At 37.4% G+C, this 26,339-nt stretch overlaps 1 protein-coding gene across 1 annotated transcript in view; it reads right to left on the reverse strand.

Annotated features, from left to right (window-relative positions):
* cdh13 (cadherin 13) overlaps positions 1 to 26,339 on the reverse strand; it is a 512,601-nt gene that overhangs the window by 261,829 nt on the left and 224,433 nt on the right. Inside the window, 1 exon segment of the mRNA NM_001103078.1 lies at positions 11,643 to 11,759. Coding sequence (NP_001096548.1) covers positions 11,643 to 11,759 — 117 coding nt within the window.

Here is a 26,339-nt window from a genome sequence, read left to right on the forward strand (position 1 = left end):
AGCCACACTACTACACTTTAAAACAGGATCATCCAAAGAGCAGTATAGTACTTCTTGGAAGCTTACTGTATATACAGAACTTTCCATGTGCCAAAATATTAGGCATCCCACAGTGATTATAATCACTTATCTTGTACCCCGGGTCGGCGATCCTGTTAGGAGAAAACTGCACCAGCCTAGGGTAGCTACGAAAGAGCGATCCTCTTCCTTCTCTCATATTTCTTTGGAATATTGGAGCCAACGCATGTGCAGTAGAGAGAAAAAGCAGTTTTTTTTTTTTTTTTGCTCAAGTTCGGCTATTCACTCTACTGTGCAAGTGGCATAAGGACATAAGAAGAAGAGCTACTCTCACAGCTTCTCCAGGCTGGTGTGGTTTTCTCCTAACAGGAGTGCTCCTGTTAGGGACTGGGGGGATGCCTAACATTTTGACACCCCCAGTGATTGTACCTTTTCTTCTTCTTTAAAGCGGACCTGTCACCCTAAGAAATAAGTCCAAATTATTTTCTATATTGTTAGTTGAACAAAATAAACTTTACTTACTCTATATAAATAATATAAATCTTGTTTCCTTCCGTCTTGAATTACTCAATCAAAGCAAGCAGGCAGGCACCATTTTGTGGACACTGTTATTAAGGCAAACTTTGTATCATGCCAAAATCTTGTTTATGTGATAGAATGGGGGGCCTGATGCCCAGGCCCATGCACTGGCTACACAGTTAGATAAGGAGGAGGGAGGGGAGAAGTGAGATGTGCAGTGACATCTAGGAAGTGCTGAATGGAAAGCTAAAGTTATTGTCTGCCCCGCCTCTATGCCTAAGGCATAGAGGCGGGGCAAGCAATATATGATTGACAGCTGTGATTTTTAAATGCCTTTATAATGGGTTTGGATGTGTTAATATAAAAATGAATGTGGGTTTCATGTTTAATTTGAACAGGACTTTTATTATACAGATTTTCATGTCTGGGTGACAGTTCCACTTTAAATGATAAATAAAATATACAATATATAGTACTTAAATATAAAAAACTTACCATTCATGGTTAGGGTAAGACCAAAAAAAGACTTAGGGGTTATGTAATAAAAGCCACTAAGTTTGCCCAGGATCTTATTGGTTGCTATGGGATTACTGCTCCTGGGCAAATTTAGTGACTTTTATTACATATGGGGGATACCTTTTGAAATAAATTAAATTTATTTAATAATACTAAAGATTTTGGGACTAACTATACAATCAATTTCAGACAATCCAAGATGATTAGGATTCACTATGGAATAATGATATTCCAGGGAATTGTGTTTGATTAAATCCACTTCAAGACAGACCATTCAGCTGCTAAACTTTGGTTTAGATTCTGTTGCCCTCCGTAGGATACATGGCAATGCAGATTAACTCAACATAGAAATAGGAAATGTAAAAAAAAAATTGCAGCATGACAAATATAAGAAAATCAATGAGAAGAGAAGCAATATGTCAGCTCTTGCTCTTCTGCACAAATTGAAGTAACACATCATTTTGTGGCCCATTAGACTGTAGTTTTGTATTAATGCGCAGCAATACACGTAGCTGTAGTTTTATACATTAGGAGGTTGCATTTTTGTGTAAAAAGTTGCCCTTTTCAACTTTCATGTTACAGCAGATTAAGCCATCTACGAGCAATTACTGTTAGTTCCAGGTCACTGATGTACAGATTGATTAAACTACCTGAAGTCATCCTTGTTAATACTCTTACTAGAAGAAAGCCTGGGACAGTAAAATGTATCCAAATAAAAGTACAGTAGAAAAATGTTTTTACATAGGATTTAAAGCAATGAGTAATATAATTTGAAATGAATACCTAAACAGAATCCAGGGAATTGTATTATTATAATTACCTTTGTTTATATTGTACCAACATGTTCCACATCGCTTTATGGAGATTATATACAATACGCATAAGTTTCTGTCCCAGTCAATACAATGGACTATACCCACATATAAATCTATTATAGATATAATAATAATAATTATTATTATTATTACATTGGACGGCACAGTCAACAGGTTAAAAAATACAAATATACTGTTTTTCATAATATTTGTTCTTCTCCTGAATAAGCAACATTTTCACTTAATGGCATAAGATATAAAAGCCCCCCACCTTCAAAACCACTTGTATCTATCATAATAAAAAAAAACTGTACCCTGTGGTTCATATAGGTAATGTGTTATAGGGGGCTATAAGGGACCTTGCTATGCTTTTGAATGACTTTATAAAGTGCTTTACACCGTCTAGAACTTGCAAAAGAGAAATAAACCAGAATAACTCTCACTAAGATACCCCTGTATACTTTTTTGTTGTTGGTAATACAAACAATTTCAGTTCTAATATTTACTTTATACATATTTAAATATACCTTATTACTAATAGAACTATCTATAATGGAAATCAAGATAACCTAGTTTAGCCACTCTGAAATGCACTCTACCACAAATAACTTTGCAGCAATCAGCAATTAAGGTAGCTATCATTTTGGCCCACAGCATGCACTAAAATGGCCTTGAATTAAGCATTTGACTCTTCAGTGGCAATAACTACTTTTCCCTTGAAAATGAATTTCATTTTGCTGAGCTTTGTAGCACAACATGCATCAGAAAGGTCTGCTTTAACTATACATTTATGGAAAGGAACTTAGATTGGGTAGCTGACATTGCTAGATGAGCCAGTTTCTTTAGTTAACTTGAATCTGTAATTTGCTATGTCCATATTTTATATACTGTATGTAACCTCCCCAATTCCGAAGCAGCAATTTATGGGCAAATCTAAATAAGTGGTGTAAGAGCTAGGTTCAGCTTCGGGACCTTTAAAGATTAGCATACTAATATGATTATTCTCAGTTTAATTAAAGCAATTCAGTCAAAAATACAGATAACATCATCTTAGTTAGACTCAAATTGAAATTCTGAGGGCTATGCTCATCTGCCCCAGATATGTATAGCTTCCAAACACATTGCAATGTTTTACTGTGATAAATACATAAATACTGTCAGTTTAGCTCAGAATCACATCTATCTGATCACGAGTCATGTATTGCAGCATATTTATTAAACAATTTGCAGATGCAATTAAGAAATCATGGATATAAATCCAAACCTTAATTCATACCCAAATATTATAATATACATAGGGAATACCTATGTGTTGTACCCCTTTCAGAGTGCATTTTAGGATATTCAGATTCTTACTAGCTTCTTTTATACTGCCTATGTAACTGGTTGACTTGTGTGATAAATGTGTTAATATATATACCTATGATACTGCTGAAGTCATTATAAAACAGAATTGATTTTTTGTGTCTCTTAGTCAATATGTAACTGTGTACCATTATCAACTTTTATGCAGACATTTAACTTCCTATTGACTTTAACATTAACTTGCTAGGAAAGTGTTGTAAGCTATAACAGTTATTGCATACCAACTCCATACTATGTTTTCCTATATCTACTACCCTAGCTATCTTTCTTTCTTTCTTTCTTTCTTTCTTTCTTTCATCTATCTATCTATCTATCTATCTATCTATCATCTATCTATCATCTGTCAGGGCACTGTTTGATAGATAAGACTGATTTATTTGGTGTTGCTTACTATTGTTTCTAGTCAACTATTTCACTGTTATCTCAAATAATACAATGTAAGAAATCACATTGTATTTTTGCTAGATGAAATATTTAGTAGGGTTCTAGGAAACTAATAATATATTTATTAATCTTTATTTCTATATATTTAATACAGTTTCACAGATTTATTTGTCAGTTATTAAACCTATAACATATTTTTCCGGCTGCAAACAATATATACTCTTGCTTTGAGTCACTGAATAATTTTGACCTGCTTTAATTGGCTGATTGTAGCATAAGTCATCAATAAGCAATGCACATAATGTGAATCTGAGAGATTTATATTCTACTGTATATATTCAGTATATTGTGGGTCAGTCCCTAAGCTCAGTAACTGACAGCAGCACAGAGCATGTGCAGTGAATCACCAGAAAAGAAGATGGGGAGCTACTGGGGCATCTTTGGAGGCACAGATCTAAACTGCTAAAGGGCTATGGTTGCCTTGAGCTGGTGCAAATACCCAAAAGATAATGTGCAACGTGTCTACCCTGCTTCTTTGTTAAGCTTTAGTTCTTCTTTTAAAAAAAGAAAAAACTTCGGTTGTCCAGGTGGGAAAAAAACAATATATAGCTTTTTAAACTAAAACTTGCCCCCAAGAAATGACCCTAAAGTGAAAGAGCACAAAATGTTCAAAAAAGTTTAACATAATAAACTGTAAATCTCATCTGACATTTTAAGGGTTAAGTAATGTCCTTTTCCTGCTAAGGCTGAATACTGCTTTATTTGGCTGTACCTACACTTGTTTCTGGCAGGATCACTAATTAGTTGTAACAAGAGATCTGTTCTTCGTGCCAATATGTATTTGGTATAAATGCTGTTAATTAAAATAAGTTAAAATGTAAAAGTTGTTAAATGTTGCCTATTGGAAAGCAAGTGATGTGGATTGGCTTGTCACAACAGACTAATTATCAGACTAATTATCAGGTATGCACTTATATTGCATCTACAAAAAGGTAATTTATATTGAGCAACCCATTTATATCATTTTTTAACTTCTAAAGAAAACAATTGGCAGTGAGGCTTCTTGCTTGAAATCATATGCCTTGTGGGTTGAAAAGGGAAATACCATTTGAAAGTAAATGGTTAATCTTTTGCATTCTGCTTCCTTTCACAAATCTGGTTCTGATTCAATGCATAAAAATTTCATATCAGTCTAGCACTGAGCTCTTGGTTAGGATCGTCTACTGCAGTGCTAGCTATTGACCTTCACCCTTAAGGTGGCCATACACGCACCGATATTATCGTACGAAACCTCGTTTCGTACGATAATCGGTGCGTGTATGGCATGTCAGCGAGCCGACCGATATCGCAGGAAGCTGCTGAAATCGGTCGGCTCGCCGATCGGCCAAGTTAGAAAATTTTGATCGGGCGCCATAGAAGGCGCCTGACCAAAATTCTCCCTTCAGAGCTGAATCGGCAGAAGGAGGTAGAAATCCTATTGTTTCTACCTCCTTACCTGCCGATTCAGCCCTGAATGGTGTGTGGCGGATCTGACGATGTTTCGTGCGACCGACGGTCGTACGAAACATCGCGAGATCGCCACGTGTATGGCCAGCTTTAGTCTACTACCCTTAGAATTGGCTTTTCATGCTATATAACCAGGCTTAGCCATATATATATAGGAAGGGTGTAAGCACCAGTAAGATTGTCTTTCTGTATACTGTACAGAAACCAAATCTTTATTGTCTAAATAAATTAAACTAGCCAATAAGATTTTAACATTTATTCTTAACCCTCCCTGCATTAATTAATTTGTGAGCCCCACCTGGGCCTATTCTGAAGGCCACTGACATAGCAACATATTGGAAATGATTACTATGCATTGGTACTAGTGATGAGCTAAATTTCCCACGTTTCCGCCATGAAAAAAATCTATCATAGATGCCAATGTATTTCACAAATGTTTCGTTTTTTGCAGATCTTTGCGAAGTGAAACGGGACAGATTTGCAGACCAGGAATTTAGCCTATGCTATGTTACACAGAATAGCACCCACAGGTATATGCAGTAGATATAGATAGTGAAGGGCTTTTCCATGGTATTTTTTTTGTCTTTTGTAAATAAGTAACAAAACAAACAAAAAAATAAGCACTATGTTTTATTTATCACCAGTTTTGTCTAAGAATCAACAATGTAGATAACTAGATATTTAGAAACCAAGAAACCAAACTATCTTTCAAGGTAAGACTCTTGAAATTCCAACAGGTTAATATACTGATGCATAACAAAGCCTATATTTCCAAATGCAATAACCAAGCAATAGCAGACCCTCTTACAATTTATAAAGTGGATGAATAATTTTAATAGTAAAGTATATCAAATAGCTTCATTTTTGGAGTGCATCTGTGAAGTCCTTATAATATGACCATGTTGCTTTCATAAATTGGGTCTGAAATGTGTTACTACCAAATATAAATTGAAAAGCTTTAGATATAAATCTTTTCAATATAAGTTAACATTGCTCATGGATGGAGGTTCATGTTTAATCCATGGGAGCAAAGTGGTTTATCTAGCTGCGGCTAAGCAAATGCACAGAAAAGATATAATATATTCAGGCTTGGCATATTGTCACATTTTTCCGACCAAATAAAAAACTTTATATCCTCTAAAATACAGAATAAAAGTTTATTCCTATGAAAATATTTAAATTCTTATGAAAGTAAGTTACTATTGCTTTCCAAATGTGTCTGCTATGCCTTGACAAATACAAGGCAGGAAAACAGAAGTGTTATCGGTGGAACTAACTGATTTTAGATAATATGCTCAATAGGCTAGATCGATAAACCTAAAGTATTCTTACATCAAAGTTACAATGTTTATTATTTTCTCAAGTCTAGCCAAGGATGTACTCAAATCATCTGGTGATTGGTTGAAACAAAATATTTGGACCATTTGCTTGCTGCTTGTTGTAATGGATGAAAAGACCTCTCGAACTGTCTCTCTAGAACTCCAGAAATATTTAGTTTTCTGTGATAACAGAAATAATATACCCAATGCAAACAACTCCTGCATTGTTGGAAAAACTCTCCTTGGCACATATTTTATTTATTGGAACCTTAGTGAACCACAGATGCATTCATATCACATAAAGGAATAGACAGCTCTTCTTTTTGTGGTTACACTAAACAAATAACTTATCAAAACTATAGATGTGTAAATTTCCAATGTATATTTATTTATATTTAGATCATATTTTCTGGCACTATAGACTATATACCACTCTCTGTGTTCTACAATTATTTCTGTTTTCCATTTTTTCCCAAATCTACTCCTAAACTATATTCTCTTTTACATTTAATTACACAGATGGAAGTTAACATATAGAGGGAGCCCATGAGGGCTTTTCATTCTGCCTTTTGAAAAAGCCAATGGCCAAACGTGTGTCAGGGCAAGTGTGGGGGTCTAATTTTTTAATTCTATTTAAACTTAAAGATGCTAATGTATTATTATGGTAAGAGTAAAGGAACAATTTATGATTGCTTAAGCCTTTTGGTTCAAAAGGAACTCACACTGGATTTGGGGGGGGGGGGGGGCGTTGAGAAAGAGCTATAGTCACAATGTAGTTTATGAGCCATTTATTACACTGCATAGACCTGCTTTAAATTTTGGTTTTGTTCCATAGTAATATTTTTTTTCAATAAGAATTTCTTTCCATCTACAGTACATTTCTGTACACTTAATATGGAATGATTGCTTAAGCAAAGGAAAAAGAGAGAATAAATTACACATACTGTGCATAATTTTTTCCATTAATTTAATTTACTAGCTGCATTTGGCCATCATTCCTGGTAAAAAAGACTATCTGGTCAAGTTAAGTAATTTTAGTAATAGTGTTTTCTGCAGGAGATGGGTTGGCAACAAATTGGATTTAATCTAAACTGTATACCACAGGCCTGTATGTAGTGTAGTGTAGTTACATTATTTTTACACAGCCCACATGAAAAATAACCAGAAATAGTTACATAAGTTGGGTTGAGAGTGCAGAGAGTTTGGATAATGTGGTACCACTATTTAAAAAGGGATTCAATTCTCAGCCAGAACATTAAAGGCCTGTTAGTTTAATGTCAGTGGTAGGGAAGCTTTTGGATGGGATATTAAGTGATAAGGTACTTGAATACATTACAAATCACAATACTATAAGTTTGTGCCAGCATGGTGTTATGCTTAACATCTTGCCAGGCTAATTTAAATGCCTTCCATGAGGAGGTGAGCAGGAACCTAGACCCTGGGATGGCAGTGAATGTGATCTACTTGGACTTTTTACTTGTTTATTAATGAATCCTGAAAAATACACCAGACCGCAAGGAATCCTGAAAAAAGTGAAGAGATTTGGCAATCACAGAGCTAACTTATTTAGTACCTTGAGATGAATACCATTCGGTCCTGCATCTTTTTTTACCTTTACATGTTCTAGTGTCTTTTGAATTTCCTCACCAATGCACCAAGAGTAATATTAGAACTCGGTCGGTTAAAAAGTAAAAATCCATTAGCTGGTTCCTCAGCTGTGTAGACAGAGGATAATTGTTGTCTAATCTTTACTGAAAGTGAACAATAGTCCTCTTCCAGTGCTCTGTTTATATGTATATATCTTAGGGAAATGCACGCAAACCAAAATAATGTTATACCAACTAATAAAAAAAGTAACAAATTGGTATAGATATTCACACTGACTGACACACTTTGCACTTGTGCTTGCATTCATACATGGGCCCTATAAAATCAAATGCATGCACCGGTCAATTGTATTTCTGCCTTGAGAAGAGAGAAACGTGTCTCCGGTAGCTTGGCTGCAGAGGAGCTGAATAAGTTACATGTTCTCCAACAGTCTAGCCAGTTATGATAGGCAATATAGCAGAAGGGGAAGTTCAAAATTATGTAACTATATTAATCAAAGTTTTTGTCAGCAATGCCAAGCATTATTATGTTTCATTTCACTGACCAAGTCAGTTGTGAGTAGGATTCAATTATATTTTATAGGTGTTATAAAATAGTGTTATGATACTTAGCACTTAATCTAACAGTACCTCAAGCCATTTGGTACTTTAAACAAAGTATCACATATCCCTACTTTAGCTTAAAAAAAAACAAAAAAAAAACATAGCATAAAATAATTAATAATCCCAGTAGTGTGAAAAAAGTAATAAGTGCTAAATTCTGTTTATAGAAATGGTAAGCACTGCTAATAAAACTGTGATATGTCTTTAAGTCATGTTCTTTTTTTTGTAGAAAGCTGAATTTAAATGTTGGTGCAGCTTAAAAAAAAAAGAAAAATATTACATAGAGCACCAAGCTTTATTGCTTCGTCAGTTCTATCTGAAAAGCCACCTCCCATGGTTGGAGAAGTCATTAATTTTTCACCAGCGCAGGTAGCTTTTGCCCCCCACATAGGTTCCAAGACATGCTGTTTTCTGTACAGTACAATTTAGCAGTGATGCAGCAAAAAGAACTACACAAAATCCCAGATTTCCTAATGCACTTTGCTTTACTTTTCTTTTACTGACAGCTTTGAGCTTCTGTTGTTAACCCAAAAGGTCAGCACAACTACTAGATAGGAGCATTCATACATCTTTAGCCCATGCTGTGCCCTAAAAGCAGCATTTTCTGCATGTGCAAACTGCAAGGGGTTGTTTAAGAAGTGTACAGAAGCAAAAAAAATGTTTCACAGTCCATTATTATTTCTTCAAAAGAAAATAATAACTGCTGTGGTCATAGGCTAAAATGGTAAATACAGACAACCTATTTTAAATCTCAAGTTCTAAATTTTATTAAAAGAGCAAAACAATAGATTTTAAGAAAGTTCTTCATTCAGTATAAAATTGCTAATGTAGCATACATTGCAGACAAATATGATAAAGGCCTGATAGCAAGGTGGCCAAATATTGCAGGAACACTTAGCATGTCATAAAAACATGATCTATAAATGTTAATGCTGCACTGACAAATAGCCCGTGATTGTAATTATAGCAGAACTGTATGCCCTGCTGCTTTGTATTTCATTTCACTTGATGTGGACAAATAAATTGGAAAAGTAACATATGGATGGGGACCAAAAATTGAATATCATATCCCCTGCTTGTATCAGCAAGCCAGGGAAGGGACACATCAATAACAGTCGGCATTTGTCACCTACACCATCTGGTCACAAAGCCTGAAGCTGCCAAGAGTCTATTAAACATTTTAATTTCACTGTCCTCCCAAAAGATTTCAAATCCTTTGTGATTAGTCAACTAACATTTTATAGAACAGCCTGCAAGAAAAAAAAAAAAGGCAAAAGAAGAACCTAGGATTTAAAGAAATCACCTACACAGACAGTAAATACAGTTAGTATAGTGTAGTTGTGGCGCAGGGAAAATTAACTAATTATTAATTCTGATGATTGTCATGTCAAATATATCACTCAGTTTAAAAGGTCATTTGTGCTAGATTTGGAAAAAATAATTACAAAACACATTTCTTTTCAAGTACTATAATAATATATAATGATCATACAAACATGCACAAATACCAGAGTGTTGTTTTGTGTTGCACCCCTAAAATGTGGTGAATTAACACATACAGGAATCACTGGGTATTTGCCAGAATTATGAAATTTGATAGCTGATTAAAGAGGAGCACCAAAGCACAAATATTTTGTGGATAAGGTAGAATTCTGCTGAATCCTTCCCCAAAACGTGATTGAATACCAACATGTAGGCATTGTTATTTGCATCATCATATAGTCAACAATCAAAATTGTTACTACCTTCAGTTTTCCAGTCACACTGGCAATATGGCCGAGATTTAGCTCATCACAATACTAAACACTAGGTTAAACCTGACTCGCACTAGGTTAAACCTGATTCCTAGATCTTATTTAATTTAATTATGTTGCCATTTGCTTTAGGAATAAGCGCAGGCACTTGACTAGTAGCACTAATGAAAATCAAAGCTGCAATGTACATGGCTGCAGACAAAAAGACTGTAAAAGATGCAATTCAAGTCACAACAACTATTTTTCATATAAGAATTTAATTAGAATCAATAAAATAAGCAATTAGGGACACTGGAAAATAACTGTACAGGGGAAAATATGAAGCAAGAAGGTAAAGCGAGGGTTATATTATAACAGGGATTGATACATCACTGAAGGTTTAAAAAATTGTCTCTTGTTTCTGCATTTTTATATCTTTTATTATCTTAAAGGACTGTAGATTATCTTTCTAAATTACCATATGTTTTTGCCAGTATGCTTTTATGGACAACAAATCTTGCCAGACAAATTGAATTGCCTGCTACAAGGAGGTGAGCAGAAATCTTTAATACTGGGGTGGCAGTGGATGTTATCTATATAGATGCTAAATTTTTTGATACAGTACTGCACCGCTGTAGAGGACAGCATGCATATGTAGCAAAATATAAATAAAAATATATACATACATAAAATACATATGTATATAGTTTGTATATATACAGATTATAGTTGGTATAATCTGTTCTGTCTCGTCCACATTGCTTCCCCATTATAGCAATGTCCATGGGAGAATTATTTTTGTTTTTGTTCTTTTTTAACATTGTTTACATAATTTACACTATCTTCTTAATCCCAAGAATGCTTTGCATAAATCACACACTGAAGTCATGGTGTAGTAGACACCCACAGATTTATAGCTGTTTATTCTTATAATTATTAACTAATAGAGCAAACATTTTAATTAAGCTGAGTAGTACTTTTGCTCCACATCTACTAATTATACTATATTTTCTAGTTTCTGCTTTTAACAGAGATTTTCATAGCTTGTAAAATTCTTTCTCAGACGCAAAAAACTGCTTTAACAACAAAGAACATAACAGAAGCTCAACCAGAAGCCGTGTGAAATGAATGTGATGAAACATTTCCAATCTGGAAAAGGCAATACCCATAAAATAGCGTTGCACTAAACCTGGCGTGTTGAATGGCATTTTGTCACTTTCTCAAATAAAGTTCAGGTTTATAACTGTAAACACTTACCCTGCCGACAATTTTGGGAAAGGGGATTCTTTGATTCTCTGGAATTGAGATAGAAGGAGCCACAATTGCTCTTCTGTGCCTCAGGAAAGGAAGGTGCCTTGGGACCTTAAGTACATTCTGTAAATATGAAAAACATGGTCACAATATTGTTACTTATTGTTATATATTATTACATTCATTTTAAGAAACAGATCACTAATCGTTATTTAAAAAATAGTGACATGATATGACTATGAAGATTTTCATTCATCCAGGTCATGTTATAGCTAGTATAAATAAATCTACTAAAGATACTGGCCTTGTTAGGTAATCATTGAAGACGCTTCACTACTAATCCGAGCAGCTTCTTCAGTTCAACATGAACAAGTCCAGTTGCTTTAGATTTATTTATACTAGATAGTGACATGATAATGTAGATTAGTTCATTTTTAAAACAAATATTTTTTTGCTGGATTTTGCTATATAAACATTTTACTAGCATTTAATCTGTTATACACATTTTGTCTTACTTTACATCATTCCCTGTACTTTGAATATATGTTGCACTCTTCTACATTATGTTAAAGGAAACTTTAGCCTTATTAATGGTATTGTGTCAATATCAATATATTCTAACTACTATTACTCTTCGCCAGTCACCAGAATCTGTAAGTAGCAGTGAGAGACATTTCATAATTCCCACCTTTCCATAATTATTAATAGCACTAGATTGCGCAAGGCACTGAAGGAACCCTGGAGTTACCACCTGGTCTAGGGGTGGCAGTAGTGGTAGTTTCAGGGTTCCCCTGTAGCAATAGGGATACAAACTATAGGGAGGAGTGAGGCGTGCATTTTGCTGCAAGTACCTTTAGTAAAAGTGGTTTTGTGCACAAATGACTGCATGGAAAATTGCAAGTTGCCCACTGCGCTTGCAGACTTAAGCCTTTATACATTTTATTTGGAGATGTACATATATATAGTTGAAGATATACCACTACTTGTTATCCTTTGCCTTATTAATAGTATGGCATGATTAATGGTAGTACTTGGTTGCCAATGAGCCAGTTGCAATGAATGAGATTACCTTTTAAACATGGCTGAAATGTTTTCACTTAATTAATTTTTAAATTGCTTCAAGATCTTTGTGGAATTTTGCAGATTTAAATAAATGATCAAGCTTGTATCTTGTAACAGGCAACATTAGTCTTAGCTGAGAAACTTCATTATAACTTGTCATGGGAATAACCAAGAATGCTGTGAGCATATTGATTTGTCACAATGAGCTCTTACAAGGCATCTCCGCGGTGGGCATTCTAACGCTCATCATTAGCTACCACACAAGCAGTCGCATTTCATGTCATTTAGGGGCTCGGATAAATTATTCTTGATAGTGTCAAACTGTCTAGCTGTGGACGTGAAATATAGAGCTGAATTGCTCCCTTGTCTAGTATTGATCTCTGTTAAGTATTTCAGGTGTTTGTTTGGAGAGGTTCGACCCACAGTCCCAAATGCCTTTCTGCCTCAGGTAGAGCACATACTCAATAAACTCTAATGCAAAATTGATACCAGGCATACACATAAACTAGAATGCATTTCGCTCATTAGATTAAAAATGAAAATCTAGATAAATTCCATTGAGAGCAAGTGTTACACCATAAAGCTAAAATGGAACATTTATTTTTAAGATAAATATGCACAGCACACACTTTTAAGGAATAAAATACAAAATACAATTACAAACATACAAACAAATATGCATAATCTTAAAGGACTTTTATCCCAGGGATAAGAACAATAGCCTGGGTCCCTTTTAACTTTGGTCCCTACAAATGGTAGGGGTTATCTAGGGAATAACCCCACCCTGTTCCTTTTGGGCAGAGCATAGAACTGCTCTGCAGGGTACCATCACCAGGATACAAGGGGTACCTCAGTCAGGGGCCCCATGGAAGAAGGGTGACTCAAAAGATGTAAATATGTGATTTGAAAGTTGCAAATGGTTGGGACTTAGGGATTGGGAGGGATTGGGGTGGATACTGCGGAAAGTTTCACATACAGTAAGGTAAATGTTTATATTTAATCTACCATCCATCAATATCCTATGCTTGGTCAAAAGATTACAGCAAATTCCATTCCCAATTTTGTGACCTACCTCATATACCATTAAAGGAGAAGGAAAAGTAAAAACTAAGTAAGCTTTATCAGAAAGGTCAGACCCAGATTTGTGGCGAGGCCACAAAGGCCCAGGCCTAGGGCTTCAGAAATGCAGGGGTGGCACGCCGCCCAGCCGCAGCAGAATATTTTGCATGCATACTGTACGGAGCAATGGGGAGAAAACACACAGAAATTTTAGCGCGTCCTCTCCCCAAGGCTCTGTATGAATTAAGTGGCACGGGGGGGTTGGCTTGACACTTGGGTGCCAGTTGGCAAAAGGGGGCGGCCTCAGGGTGCCCTGTTTAGGAATCCGACCCTGAGAATGGTCTTTGTAAATACAGCACTCACCAAAAAGCTTCAATAAGTCCTCTATCAAAAGAAACACAGGATGTCTTGTCTTTTTTTTTTTTGTAAACATGGTATTGGAGTTCCTCTCTCAAAAAAAATCCTTGATTCCAGGGGCCGGAGCCTGGGCAGCTCTTTCCTCTCTCCCTTCGCCTGCTCCCCCCTCCTATAAGAATGCATAATAATTCACTCCCCCTCCCATCAAAATGTGTGATCTAGTCTACCAGCAGCAGGAAGCTACAGAGACCAAGCTAAAATGGCAGCTGCTATCTTAAACAAATGGAGGGAACTTCTAGTGCTCTTTACTCAGGTATGGTACAGCTTTTTGCAGAATAAATATTGCGTTCTAGGTGGCACTAATATGCAAATCTATTGGCAGTAAAATGCCAAAATGACTTTTCTTCTCCTTTAATTCATAAGCTTAAATAAACCAAAAGGCTATACTTTTTCATTTTGCACAAACCATTGAAATTGTTGCTTCCTATCGCTCACCACTGATTTATTTGTGGGTTTCAAAACCTATACACTATAAAACTATATTTGAAAAGGTTTCATAGTTACATGAACTCCACTTCATTTTTGTCCTCAGACAGCAAACGTTAGATAGTGGAAATGTTACAATGTGCTGCGACAGATAAGAGCCCACTAAATCCTTCTTACATATGAGATGTGTGGCAGTTTGTAGTGCTGCTGCCAAAACAGGAGAGATAGCAATAACAATGAAATTCAAATAAAAATAAAGAAATAAAGTATACAAAATTATTACATGAGTAATTTAACCCACCCCTTTCCTTTTAAGAGATTGCCAATGCTCATATAAACCTCAATCTCTATGGTAAATCTCTTCCTAGTAGTGATAAGCTATTTTTTCCTCCAGGCATGAATTTGCTGCGAAATTCTGCATTTTGGCATTGGCATTTTTTGTTTTTTCACAAAACTGGAGCAAAAATGTTCCGCAACAAAAAGTTAAGTCAGGGATGCATCAAAAAAAGTCTCACACGTCAAAAAAGTTATGCGATAGCTGCATTTTCGTGAATGTTTTTATTTTTTGCTCATCACTACTTTCTAGCAATATTTACTGCTTACAGAGCTGTGCAGCAACCAGTACAGATATAGGATGCCTTATTTGAAGACCCATTCTCCAGAAAGGGTTACAATTATTTCCATTTTCTCTGTAATAATAAAAACAGTTGCTTGTACTTGATCCTAACTAAGCTGCATAAATCCATATCTATGGATCCTATTGAGTTTATTTCATGTTTAAATGATGTTTGTACTGTAGACTTAAGGTCTACAAGGTCTTAAATTACAGAACATCTCTTATCCCGAAATCCCATGTCCCAATTTATGCCCATAATCTGGCAGGCCCACCGGAGGGCCCCATTCATGGCCAGATCAGCTGCTAACTCAGTCTGAGGGGGCCTCATTGACCTTTAGATCCTATAGATCAATCTTATCATTTGCACACGCCCCCCCCCATGTCTTTATGCAGCAATTTTTGCTCTTTCATGCAAGCATTGGTCGCATAAAAGATCGTTCCCACCCTCCACTGACATTCAGGGTTGAATTGTCAGATATGGAGGTAGAAACAATAGAAATGTTACCTCCTTCTGCGGATTCAGCCCTAAACATAGATTTTGCTTGGGCGCCTTCAATGGCACCTGATCAAAATCTTTTAACCTGGCCTTTTGCGATATCAGTCACCTCATCGAGCCGTCATACAAGCACCAAATATCGTACAAAACAAGAGGGCTGATTCACTAAAGTGCGTTAATTTTTATCGCACACTTTTTTTGCGTTAAAATTGACTCAAAAATTAACGCACAATTTCATGCAGAGATAACACTAACACATGATTCACAAACACTTAGAAGCGCTAAATATCACATTTGTCTGTGCAAAAATGAACACCTACTTGAGGCAGGCGGTAATTATAGAAAAGTACAGTTCATGAGCTTTTAGCAATAATATATGAACTTTGCAGTGTGATTTATTCAAGTCTGTGTTGGCCCTAGAGTGATGTAGCCTCCAGTTTGCATGGAAATGGTCATTTTTAGTACAGTAATTTTCCAAAAGTAATGGCATTTCGCACGAGCCAAATATTTGTATGCGGTGCGTTGATTAGCGCTCGTTCTGTCAAATACCGCACGAAAATAGTCTTCGTGACTAAAATAACGGAAGCAGCATCGCGCGTAAATTAACGCAAGTATGCTTTTAGTGAATCGTGTGTTAAGATGCGAAAAATTAGACGCGATAAAAATTTTAACGCATGCTATAAATAACGCATGTTTTAACACACTTTAGTGAATCAGCCCTAAGGTTTTGTATGATATCCTCGGTGCGTGTATGGCCAGCTTAAGAGTACCTTCTATTATACCTGTTTGCTGTCCTTCAGAGAAAGAGAAGTTACTAAACCTAACAACAAAGAAACATCTTATAAAACTGGAAGAAATGCTTTTTCTTCAAGTGCACAGGAAGAGAGCTTTTGGGGATGCATAATCAGTGTTATAGCATTGCCTACAAAATGAAGTAGTGATGAGGTTGGGTGCTATGGGATATGCTATTCCTTAATTACTTTTATTTGTGGCACTGATCCAAATGCCATTAGCCATCCAGAATGATGCCCAATAGTCTAAATGGACAGAGCAACAGCTGTTGTAGTGTACGTTTAATATAAAAATGTTGTGTTTAGCTGCCTCTGTTCATATGAAATGTGTTTTGTATCATTTGCTTGCATACAGCATATACACAGACGCCTGTTTCCGCTGCAGCTGGGAGTAACCCAAGAAAGCAGTATAGCCTTCTGGCAGTTACAGCTTTAATTTACTTTTTTTACCTTGTGAATGCAGTGTACCCTTTCAATTTCTTTCAGAACCTCAGAGAACTGCATTATTTCTTCTCATTCAATAAAATCATAAAAGGATCAAATGGGATTCTTATTGCTTCTCTGATATCACTAGCTGTACAATGGCAAAACCATTAAAAACTCCCACACCAAAATCCAGCAGCAAAGATATTGATGAGTGCACAGAGCCTCTGGTGCTCCCAAATGTCTGGGAGGCTATATAAAAATCTACTTTAACTTTAGCTCTTTCAAAGCATTATCTGCTTCTTTAGTTACCAATATGAACATTTCAGCAGTTAAATAGAAATACTATATCACAACTATGTTAAAATAAAGCTCAGTAAGAATGTCTGACCTGTACAATTAATTGCTCATTGATTTTGTTTTAAAGAAATATGAAAAGCGGCAATATATAGCTTCCTTAATGATTCTGAATCAATATTAATGTATCCTTCTGCTTTTTTTTTTTTTTTTAAAAAGCAATCTGTCTGGCTGCAGTCTAAAAAGCCGACCCTTACCCATATACACTATATGGTCAAAAGCAACTCTTTCCCAAGAATATTAAGATGTAATGCAGTTAATGTATGCAAACTGTACTGTGCATGTCACCAAAGGGGGGACGGTATAGTGCAGTGCCTAAGGCAGCACAGGACAAAATTACAGCCCTAACCCCCTATGCCTCCAAAGTTTACCATCTGTATTTTGCATTCAGGTAGGTATACTTTTGATGCCAGTTGAAATGCCATTTATCGCTTCACAATATTGCACATGGCCATGTTTTTCCCATAATGATTCTCTTGACACCATTTTGATGTACTTATTGCAGTTGCATCTGAATCACCAAATTGGATTGATTTTATCTTGCGTACAGTTGCACCAAATGTTTTTTAAGTCTACCTGGTGTCCTTTCCAGTGTTTGGTATGTGAATGACATGTTGCCCTATTCTTTCAGTGCACATGTGCTGCACCTATTGATGCAGGGTGCTGATGAACCCTGGAGCTACCGCCTCGTCAGGAGGTGGCAGTAGCGGTAGTTTCAGGGTTTCCCTGTATTAACAAGTAAATTATAGGGAGGAGTGAGGCGTGCATTAAGGCGCAACTGTGCTTGATTCAGAATGGAAGGCAGAAAGGACAGGGTGGCACAGAGTGCAACTATGGAGAAGTGCAACAAGCCCCGCTTTGAAGCAAGTACCTTCAATGAAAGTGATTTTAGGCGCAACTCACTGCAGGAAAAATAATAACTTACCCACTGTGCTTATGGACGTAAATAAGCCGTGATATGTTTCCACTGCCAATGTCAGTTGCTTTTACACCACTGCAGCTGATTTGTCATGGCACTGTAGGCTTGTTTGTATCTGATCAACCATAAAACCCCCATGATTCCTATGAATAGTTCTGAAACTTACATTGACAGATTGGAACTCAGCAGTGAGTAAGGACATGTCATTTTAGACGGAGCATCTGAATACTTTTGTCCATGTAATGTAGGTTTAATAAATATGCTGTTTACTGTTTTTACTAACAATGATCTGTTCCAAAGTAGAAATTGAATTAATATGGTATACCTCCCAACATACAGTATGAGTTTAAAAAAGCACTTTTTAGGCCTTTCCCTGATCCACACAGCAACACGTAAACATGCCCCAATTTGCACCAACACCCTCTGACTTTCTAATCTAGCTCTAGGGGTAGACACCTACCTAGGGCACAGTTCGCTTTGAATTTGCAGGCAATCAGGAAGCCAGAAGAAGAGTGAGTGACAGCTTAGAGGGCTGGACTGGCGTGGGCTAGCTAGCTGCAGTAGTGATGCCTGGGGAGTGTTAACGTTAGTGACAGCTGGGGGGCACTGGGGTAGGAGGGCTAGTGGCAGCAACACGGTTGGGGGTGGCAGGGATAGCAGGGTTTTGTGAGTGTGCAGGGGGCATGTTGGTGGGGTGCCAGGCCAAGTATGTATGTATGTATGTATGTATAACTTTATTTATAAAGCGCCACAAGGGTACGCAGCGCTGTACAGTCAAGTAGTGTTTACTGGGTGGCAATACTATTTGCCCGGCCCTTTTAAGCTCTACCTCTTTTTGGTAGGACATTGGACTGGTAGGTATAATATATTGCAATGCTAGGTTGGCCTGGTGATTTATAGATCAAAAAGTTATTATCATCTAAATATTTCCCTTTCAAAACATATTTCTGTTTACTTTAAATGCACTTATTTTCATTGCTGGATAAAATACCATTACGAAATACATTAAGTTTTCATATGATTAAACTGCTGTTGTATTTGTCTTTTAATCACTGTTACCACTGTCAGAGTTGTCAGGGGCACACTGGCACATAGAGGGGTTAAACCTACCTGAGGCCTTCCACCAATCAAATGCTAAGGAAGGTTTTTTAAAGACCTTGCCTCTGTTCGCTTGCTGCCTGAGTAAACAGGTTTTGTGTGTTGAACTGGGGTGTTGTAGAAAGCTTATTTCGATTAGTAATTTCCAGCTGTCAGTTAGTATTTAATCTTGGCCTGTCCAACTTTCATTTGTGTTGGTCTTTGGGTACCATGTTGTCTGGCTTATTGGTTATGACCCAGCTATGTTCTAGTTTCTGCATCCGTTTAACCTCTGCTACTCCTTTATTAGTTCCCTCATTGTGTATGAACCTCCTGACTACAAACTGAATCTAGTTCTGTCTCATCCCTTAGTTCTGTACCTCCTCTCTTGTGTATGAACAGGTATATCTTACCATTTCTCTGCTCCTGGTGTTCTCAGTGAGCCCACTCACTCCCTGCCTCTCTGGCACATTTTGAGTTATAGTTCAGCATCTAGCTCTATTCATAAGCAAGGAGCTGCGACTTGTTAATACAATTCCTGCACTGTTGTGGGAATATAATTCTTCAGGGTCCTACATTCTGTACTGGTATTACAGGCTCAGCCACTGGGATTGAGTGCTGGTGTCTTAAACCCTAACACATGTGGCCATAAAGATGTTCCAATAACTATTTCTTCTGTTTAGGACAGTCAGGTACGAACACTATCGATGTAGATCAACAGCCCAATTTACTCCCTCAAAGACAAAAAAAAGAGTTTCATAAAAGAAACCAAACTATTTTTCTTTTTACAGTTCAAATGAGGCCATTTCTGTTTTGTAAGATGTGACCTTTGCACACAAAAAAGAACAAAACTAAGTTTAAAACTTTAGCAATCTTCTGTACCTAATGGCTTTGCTCATACAAGTAAAAGCCTCAATACCTTCTCTTGCTGTGGTTGAGAACTTTATTTTTATTTACCTGAGATTCTTAAGTAGCACTTTAGAACTATGCACAAGGCAAAACTTTATCTCTAAACTCCACATTTTCCTCTCCGAGCCAAAAGAAATGGAAGTGAATTTTTAAGCTCTGTCAGATGGAAATGTGAAACAATAACAATACTTGTGATGTAAGCAAATAAGGCAAGCATGTGTGTGTATTGGTCGTTGATTGTGCATTTCCTCATTTCATTTGCCTTTATCGAAATCCTTCTTATCTAAACTTTATATCTCCTAGTTTAGCTCCAGAGTGCCATTTAAGGGCCTGTATTGATTTGCATGTCATTTCCTCATTTTGCTATGCTACTCAAAAAAGATATCAGCTCTGACAAGATAATGAACTCCAGGAGAAACGCGAGATAAGCCAGGAGACAGCTCGAACACCTGTCTTACCCTAATCAGCTCGCTTTAGGCACCTTTCTTTGCATTATCACATAAATATTGTGCTCTCACTAACTGGTGCCAGTCAATAATGCATACCTAAGTGGGATTCTCTGCAGCTGTACAGATCCCTCAATTGCTCTTTACTGCCAGTGCAAGCCGGTTTAACTCCTTCAGCATGTTGTCAATAACATACGCCAAGAGAGTCAAATAACTAGATCAACTAGCAGTAGTTATATACATATCTACATCATCTATACTAATAATTAATCTGTCATATTTATGGGGTGCTACTGCTAAGCAATGAAATACAGTCACCCAGTTATATGTGGAGGTTTAGTGAAAAGTACAACATACATATATGGGATCTGTTATCCGGAAACAAGTTATCAAGATTTCTCCACATTATAGGAAGGCCTTCTCTCATAGGGGTATATTTATCTAAGAGTGACGTAAGAGCTTCTCGCTCGAGCGAAATATTTACAATCTTTCATTCTTCTCCATGGCATTTTTAAAAGAGTATTTATCAATGAGTGAATAGTGATGAGCGAATCTGTCCCGTCTTGCTTCGCAGAAAAATGTGCGAATCTAAATGGCGAAATATTTGCAAAATGCAGAAAATGTCCCACGTCTAAAATAATTGTCACACATGCAACATTTTTCTGCAACAATTTTTTGCGCCCGCCAAAAATCCATATCTGGCGAACAAGTTCACCCTTTGACAGCTATGCCTGTAAAAATGCCATAGAAATGAATAGGGAGTGGAGTCTAGTGGCAAGCTCTTACTTCACTCTATGATAAATATACCCCATATACTCCATTTTAATCAAATATGTATTTCCTTTTTTTCTCTGTAATAATAAAACAGTACCTTGTACTTGTTTTAATCTATAGTGGCTTTATATAAGTTTATATGGTGAACTCAGTATTGGATCCAATTTTTATTTGTAGTTTGGGAGACTGGACAGCCCTTTATTGTATTATAGACCTGTATTTGTAATTAATATTTTAAAGACCTCATTATGTTGCCAAACTTTGCACTTCAGCAAGAAAGAATGATTATGTTTTTTCAATGAAATATATCAAGAACTACAATCAACATGTTTTATTCAGAAACTAATTTGAGTCCTAAGGCACAAACAAGAACTCCTTTATACAATATACACCCATATTTCTTGATTTTCACTGAAGCATGTAATGTTATTTAGCTAGTGCCAAGAACGTGTTTAGAGCTTGCAATGATCGCTTAAGGGAATAAACCCACATAGGTAAACAGAAATAGAGAAACATAGTAGAGATAAGAGGCATGTAATAGAAAGGGAGGGAGCAGACTTACTCAATATGATGTAATGAATAAACTAGGTTCCACAAGTCACTCTTAGAAGAAAGGAAAAGGGTATCTGAAATTTAGCCCAGCTGCATTGTGGTCAGCTACAACTCATGACACATAAATTAGCCAGAACAGTTACCAGATTTTTCATTATTATTCTGTAGCCAAAAAAATGATTTCTGATGCATGAATCAATAGTGGTGGCAAATGGCCTACTGGGTTTATTTAATGTTTACATTGTTTTTTTAGTAGACTTAAAGGAATAGTTCAGTGTAAAAATTAAACTAAAAGTAAAATATATAGGCTGTGCAAAATAAAAAATGTTTTCAATATAGTTAGCAAAAAATCTATAGAGGCTGGAGTGGGCAAATTTCTAACATAATTGCCAGAACACTATGTGCTCCTTTAAAACTCTCTAAGCTGTTAGCAGTCAGTAGTGACTTGAGGGGGGGGGAGGCATAGGGACATAACTGTTCAGTTAGTTTGCTTTTGCATCCCATGTGGCACCCCCCTAAAGTCACTGACTAAGAGTTTAGAGAAATGAAAGCAGGAAGTAGTAGTCTGGCTATTATGTCAGACATCTGCTCACTCCAGCCTTTATAGATTACATTTTTGCTTAACTAGCTTTATTAGAAATAGTTTTTATTTTGTGCAGTCTATTTTACCCAGTTTCATTTTTACACTGAACTGTTCCTTTAAGGTGATCCAGTTGATAGAATGGAGGTAGTTCTCCCAAGCAATACTGGCCTTAAAATGAAGGGACTGCAGAAAGGAAAGACTAAGGTTAGAACTACTCCCTGAAGTTCCCCTGAAGGGGATCCGGACCACTAGAGAGTATTCCAATAGGTAAACTTAAGCTTACCACCTCTGCCATCACTAGGTTGACCATCTGACCTATATTTAACTGGCCCAGCTGGTAAATCACCCGCTAGGGCCGGGGTCAGAATTACAAATTTACCAGCAATGTAAATGCTGGCCTATTTCCCCACCCAATTGGCCCTTTCCATGCCCACTCTGCCCATTTCCCCATCATGTGACATCATTGACCGCCTCCACCTACTTCCCTGGCACAAAGGCTGGTTTTACAAGAAAAAAAGGTGGTAGTCATCACAGTGGTGTCACTGTGTCCATGATCTGCTTAAGTTACTTCTTAATTTACATACCTCATAGGGAGGAAGCACTACAGCTGTCAAAATGCCCTTTCCCCCCTGTCAAAATTTCTATATGAAAGAATGGGAAATGCAGTGCATATGGCTAATGCTAGTAGCGACAGGAGGGGGCAAGTGGTCAAAGCATTGTACTTATTCAGCCTTTTCTGAGAGCATGGCAGAGGTCAGAATGCCATGTGTGCAATAACCTGAAAGGAAAGATTGTATAGTGTTACACCATGCCTTGGGTGCTCACACAGACAGAAGAAGAGATTGTTTCTAGGATAGCACAAAATGTATTTTTATTCAATTTAACTTTACAGCATGCATGAGTGACTGCCACCCTGTCAGTATTTTACCCAGTATTGTAACGTTTTCTAGCATTAGCTCCAAATATGTAAATAAAGTATTTGTTCTTAAATGGATAAACTCTTGGCACACTGTTGTTTCCACTACGCATTTCAGTTTCTGCCTATAATAATATTAAGCAAGCTTTCTGTATTGTGTTTATAATTTAGTTTCAGTGATGCCTAAACATCCCTTCTGGCTGTTTATTTGTGTGGAATGAAACTCCTTTTGAACAATATCCAATATAAAACATCTGGAAGGGAGGCAGTGCAACTATTGCCTGCAACATATCAGGTCGTTTCAGAGTAAAGATTGGTTTTCTCCTATTTACATTTATTTGCTCTTCCACATACAAAACCAATTAATGGTCTACTAACACGCCACATTGCACATTAGACTTTACCTCTAGAGTTTGAATGCTTGTTGGTTTTATGTTGAAATACAAAGCCCCTTTATCAGATCGTTATAATTATCCTGTAACTCTCAACACTTACACCCTATGCCAGTGCTGTCCAACTTCTGTGGTACCGAGGGCCGGAATTTTTCCGACCTACGTGGTGGAGGGCCGATAATGGCCCCTTTTTGAAACCGCACCCACTTGAAACCACACCCATGTTATCACATGACCATATCCATATTAATGGTTGTAGTACAGCAAAAACCTGCCATACTCTGCCTGCCCTACCCTGCATGTGTGTGCCATACTCTGCCTGCCCTACCCTGCATGTGTGTGCCATACTCTTCCTTCCCTACCCTGCCTGTGTGCCATACTCTGCCTTCCCTACCCTGCCAGTGTGTGCCATACTCTGCCTTCCCTACCCTGCCTGTGTGTGCCATACTCTGCCTACCCTACCCTGCCTGTGTGTGCCATACTCTGCCTTCCCTACCCTGCCTGCGTGTGCCATACTTTCACTGTGTGTGCCATTCTTGGCTCGTTTGTGCCAAACTTGGCCTCTGTGTGCCATACTCTGCCTTCCATACCCTGCCTGTGTGTGCCATACTCTGCTTGCCCTACACATAGGCAGCATACAGTGACACAATGCTGGCAGTGCTCCTACAGTCTGCACAATAACTATATATTAAAAAACTTTTTAATTGCAGTACCACCTCAGTATATGTTCTTTTTGTAGTATGCAGGGATTATTTGTGGGTTTCTACTGCTCCTGAGGTGTGAACAGGGGAACAATGGGGGTGATTACAGCCTGAGCCTGAGGTGTGAACCCTGCAGGGGGTGAACAATGCAGAGATTAAAAGGTGTGAACAACACAGGGGATTACATATTTAAACAATACAGCCTGATTACAGCCTGAATCTGAGGTGAGAACCATGCAGGGGGGGCAGTTAATCTCAGTACTGATACCATTTAAAGCTTACACAAGAGTAAGCCATCAAAGCAGCCAGACAGGTGGGGGGCCACACAGAGGGGGGCCGCCAGTTGGACAGCACTGCCCTATGCATTCTCTATCAGGTACAGATTTCAGAAATGTGCATGCCACCACACCAGTGCTGATATGTTGGTTGAAGGGGGACATGGGCACATGCAGATGACGTGCCCTGGCTGCACTATTCCTGGGATGGGGATAGGGTAGCCATATTTGCAAAATAAAGCTTTAGGCGAGCAGTCTGCCTGAATATGTGCTAATTGGATACAGAAAAAAATAGACTGGAATAATGTGATGGGAAAACATGTTTTTATCAAAACGCATCAGTTAATAGAGCATATCTAGCAGAATCCTGCATTGAAATCCTTTTTTTTTTTTTTTTTAGCACAGATTTGTTTATATTTAGTTTTAAAATGTCACATGGGGCTAGCCATATTCTTCATTTCCCAGGGTGCTACAACCATATGATCTGTGCTTTGATAAACTTCAGTCACACTGTACTACTGAGCTGGGAGTGATATCACCCCCCTCCCTTTCCCTCCCAGCAGCCGATCAGCAGAACAATGTGAAGGTAGCAATAAAGCAGCTCCCAGAAGATATCGGAATAGCACTCAGTAGTAAGAAATCCAAGTCTGGCTTGGGACTCCTCCAGTTACATTAGGGAAAACAATAGGTTACCTGAAAGCAGTTCTAAAAAGCTCAGACTCAATGCACCATAAAAATCATGACAGTATCCCTTTAAAGCCTACAAAAAGGAGGACTTTTGTACCTTTTCTCATAAACCAAAATCAACTGAACAGATGTAAGGTTCTATAAAAAGACAGAAATTGAAATTTAAACAGTAGCTATATACAGCGGTGTCTGTTCCAATCATTTATCATGCAGCACATCCAATAGGCCAGTGATCCCCAATCAGTGGCATGGAAACAACATGTCACTCACCAACCCCTTGGATGTTGCTCCCAGTGGCCTCAAAGCAGGTGCTTATTTTTGAATTCCTGGCTTGGAGGCAAGTTTTGGCTGCATAAAAACCAGATGACCTACCATACAGAGCCTTCTGTAGGCTGCCAGTCCACATAGTGCCTACCAAATAGTCAATCACAACCCTTATTTGGTAACCCTGTGTATATTTTTTATGCTTGTGTTGCTCCCCATCTCTTTTTACATTTGCCTGTGGCTCATGGATAAAAAAAGGTTGGAAACCCCTGCTATAGGCACTTATCTAAGTCTGTGCTCTGTGCTTAGTGTTGGGGGGGGGGGCACTCTATTTTTACTGCATTACTGTACTTCTGAGCTAAAAAGAACTTAATTTTGGAAAGATAATAAAACACAGATATTAACTTTAAACCAATTGGAAAAGACTAAGGGTCATATTTATTATGCTGTGTATGTAAAACGTTTTCGCCAAAGAAACGGCATCAAAAGCTGTGTAAAAGGAATGGAGAAGATAGCCGTCCGAATGCCAGATTTTACATTGTTATTTTACATAAGTTCCGA

Source organism: Xenopus tropicalis, chromosome 4 (assembly GCF_000004195.4).
Source record: "Xenopus tropicalis strain Nigerian chromosome 4, UCB_Xtro_10.0, whole genome shotgun sequence".
Classification (NCBI taxonomy): Eukaryota; Metazoa; Chordata; class Amphibia; order Anura; family Pipidae; genus Xenopus; species Xenopus tropicalis.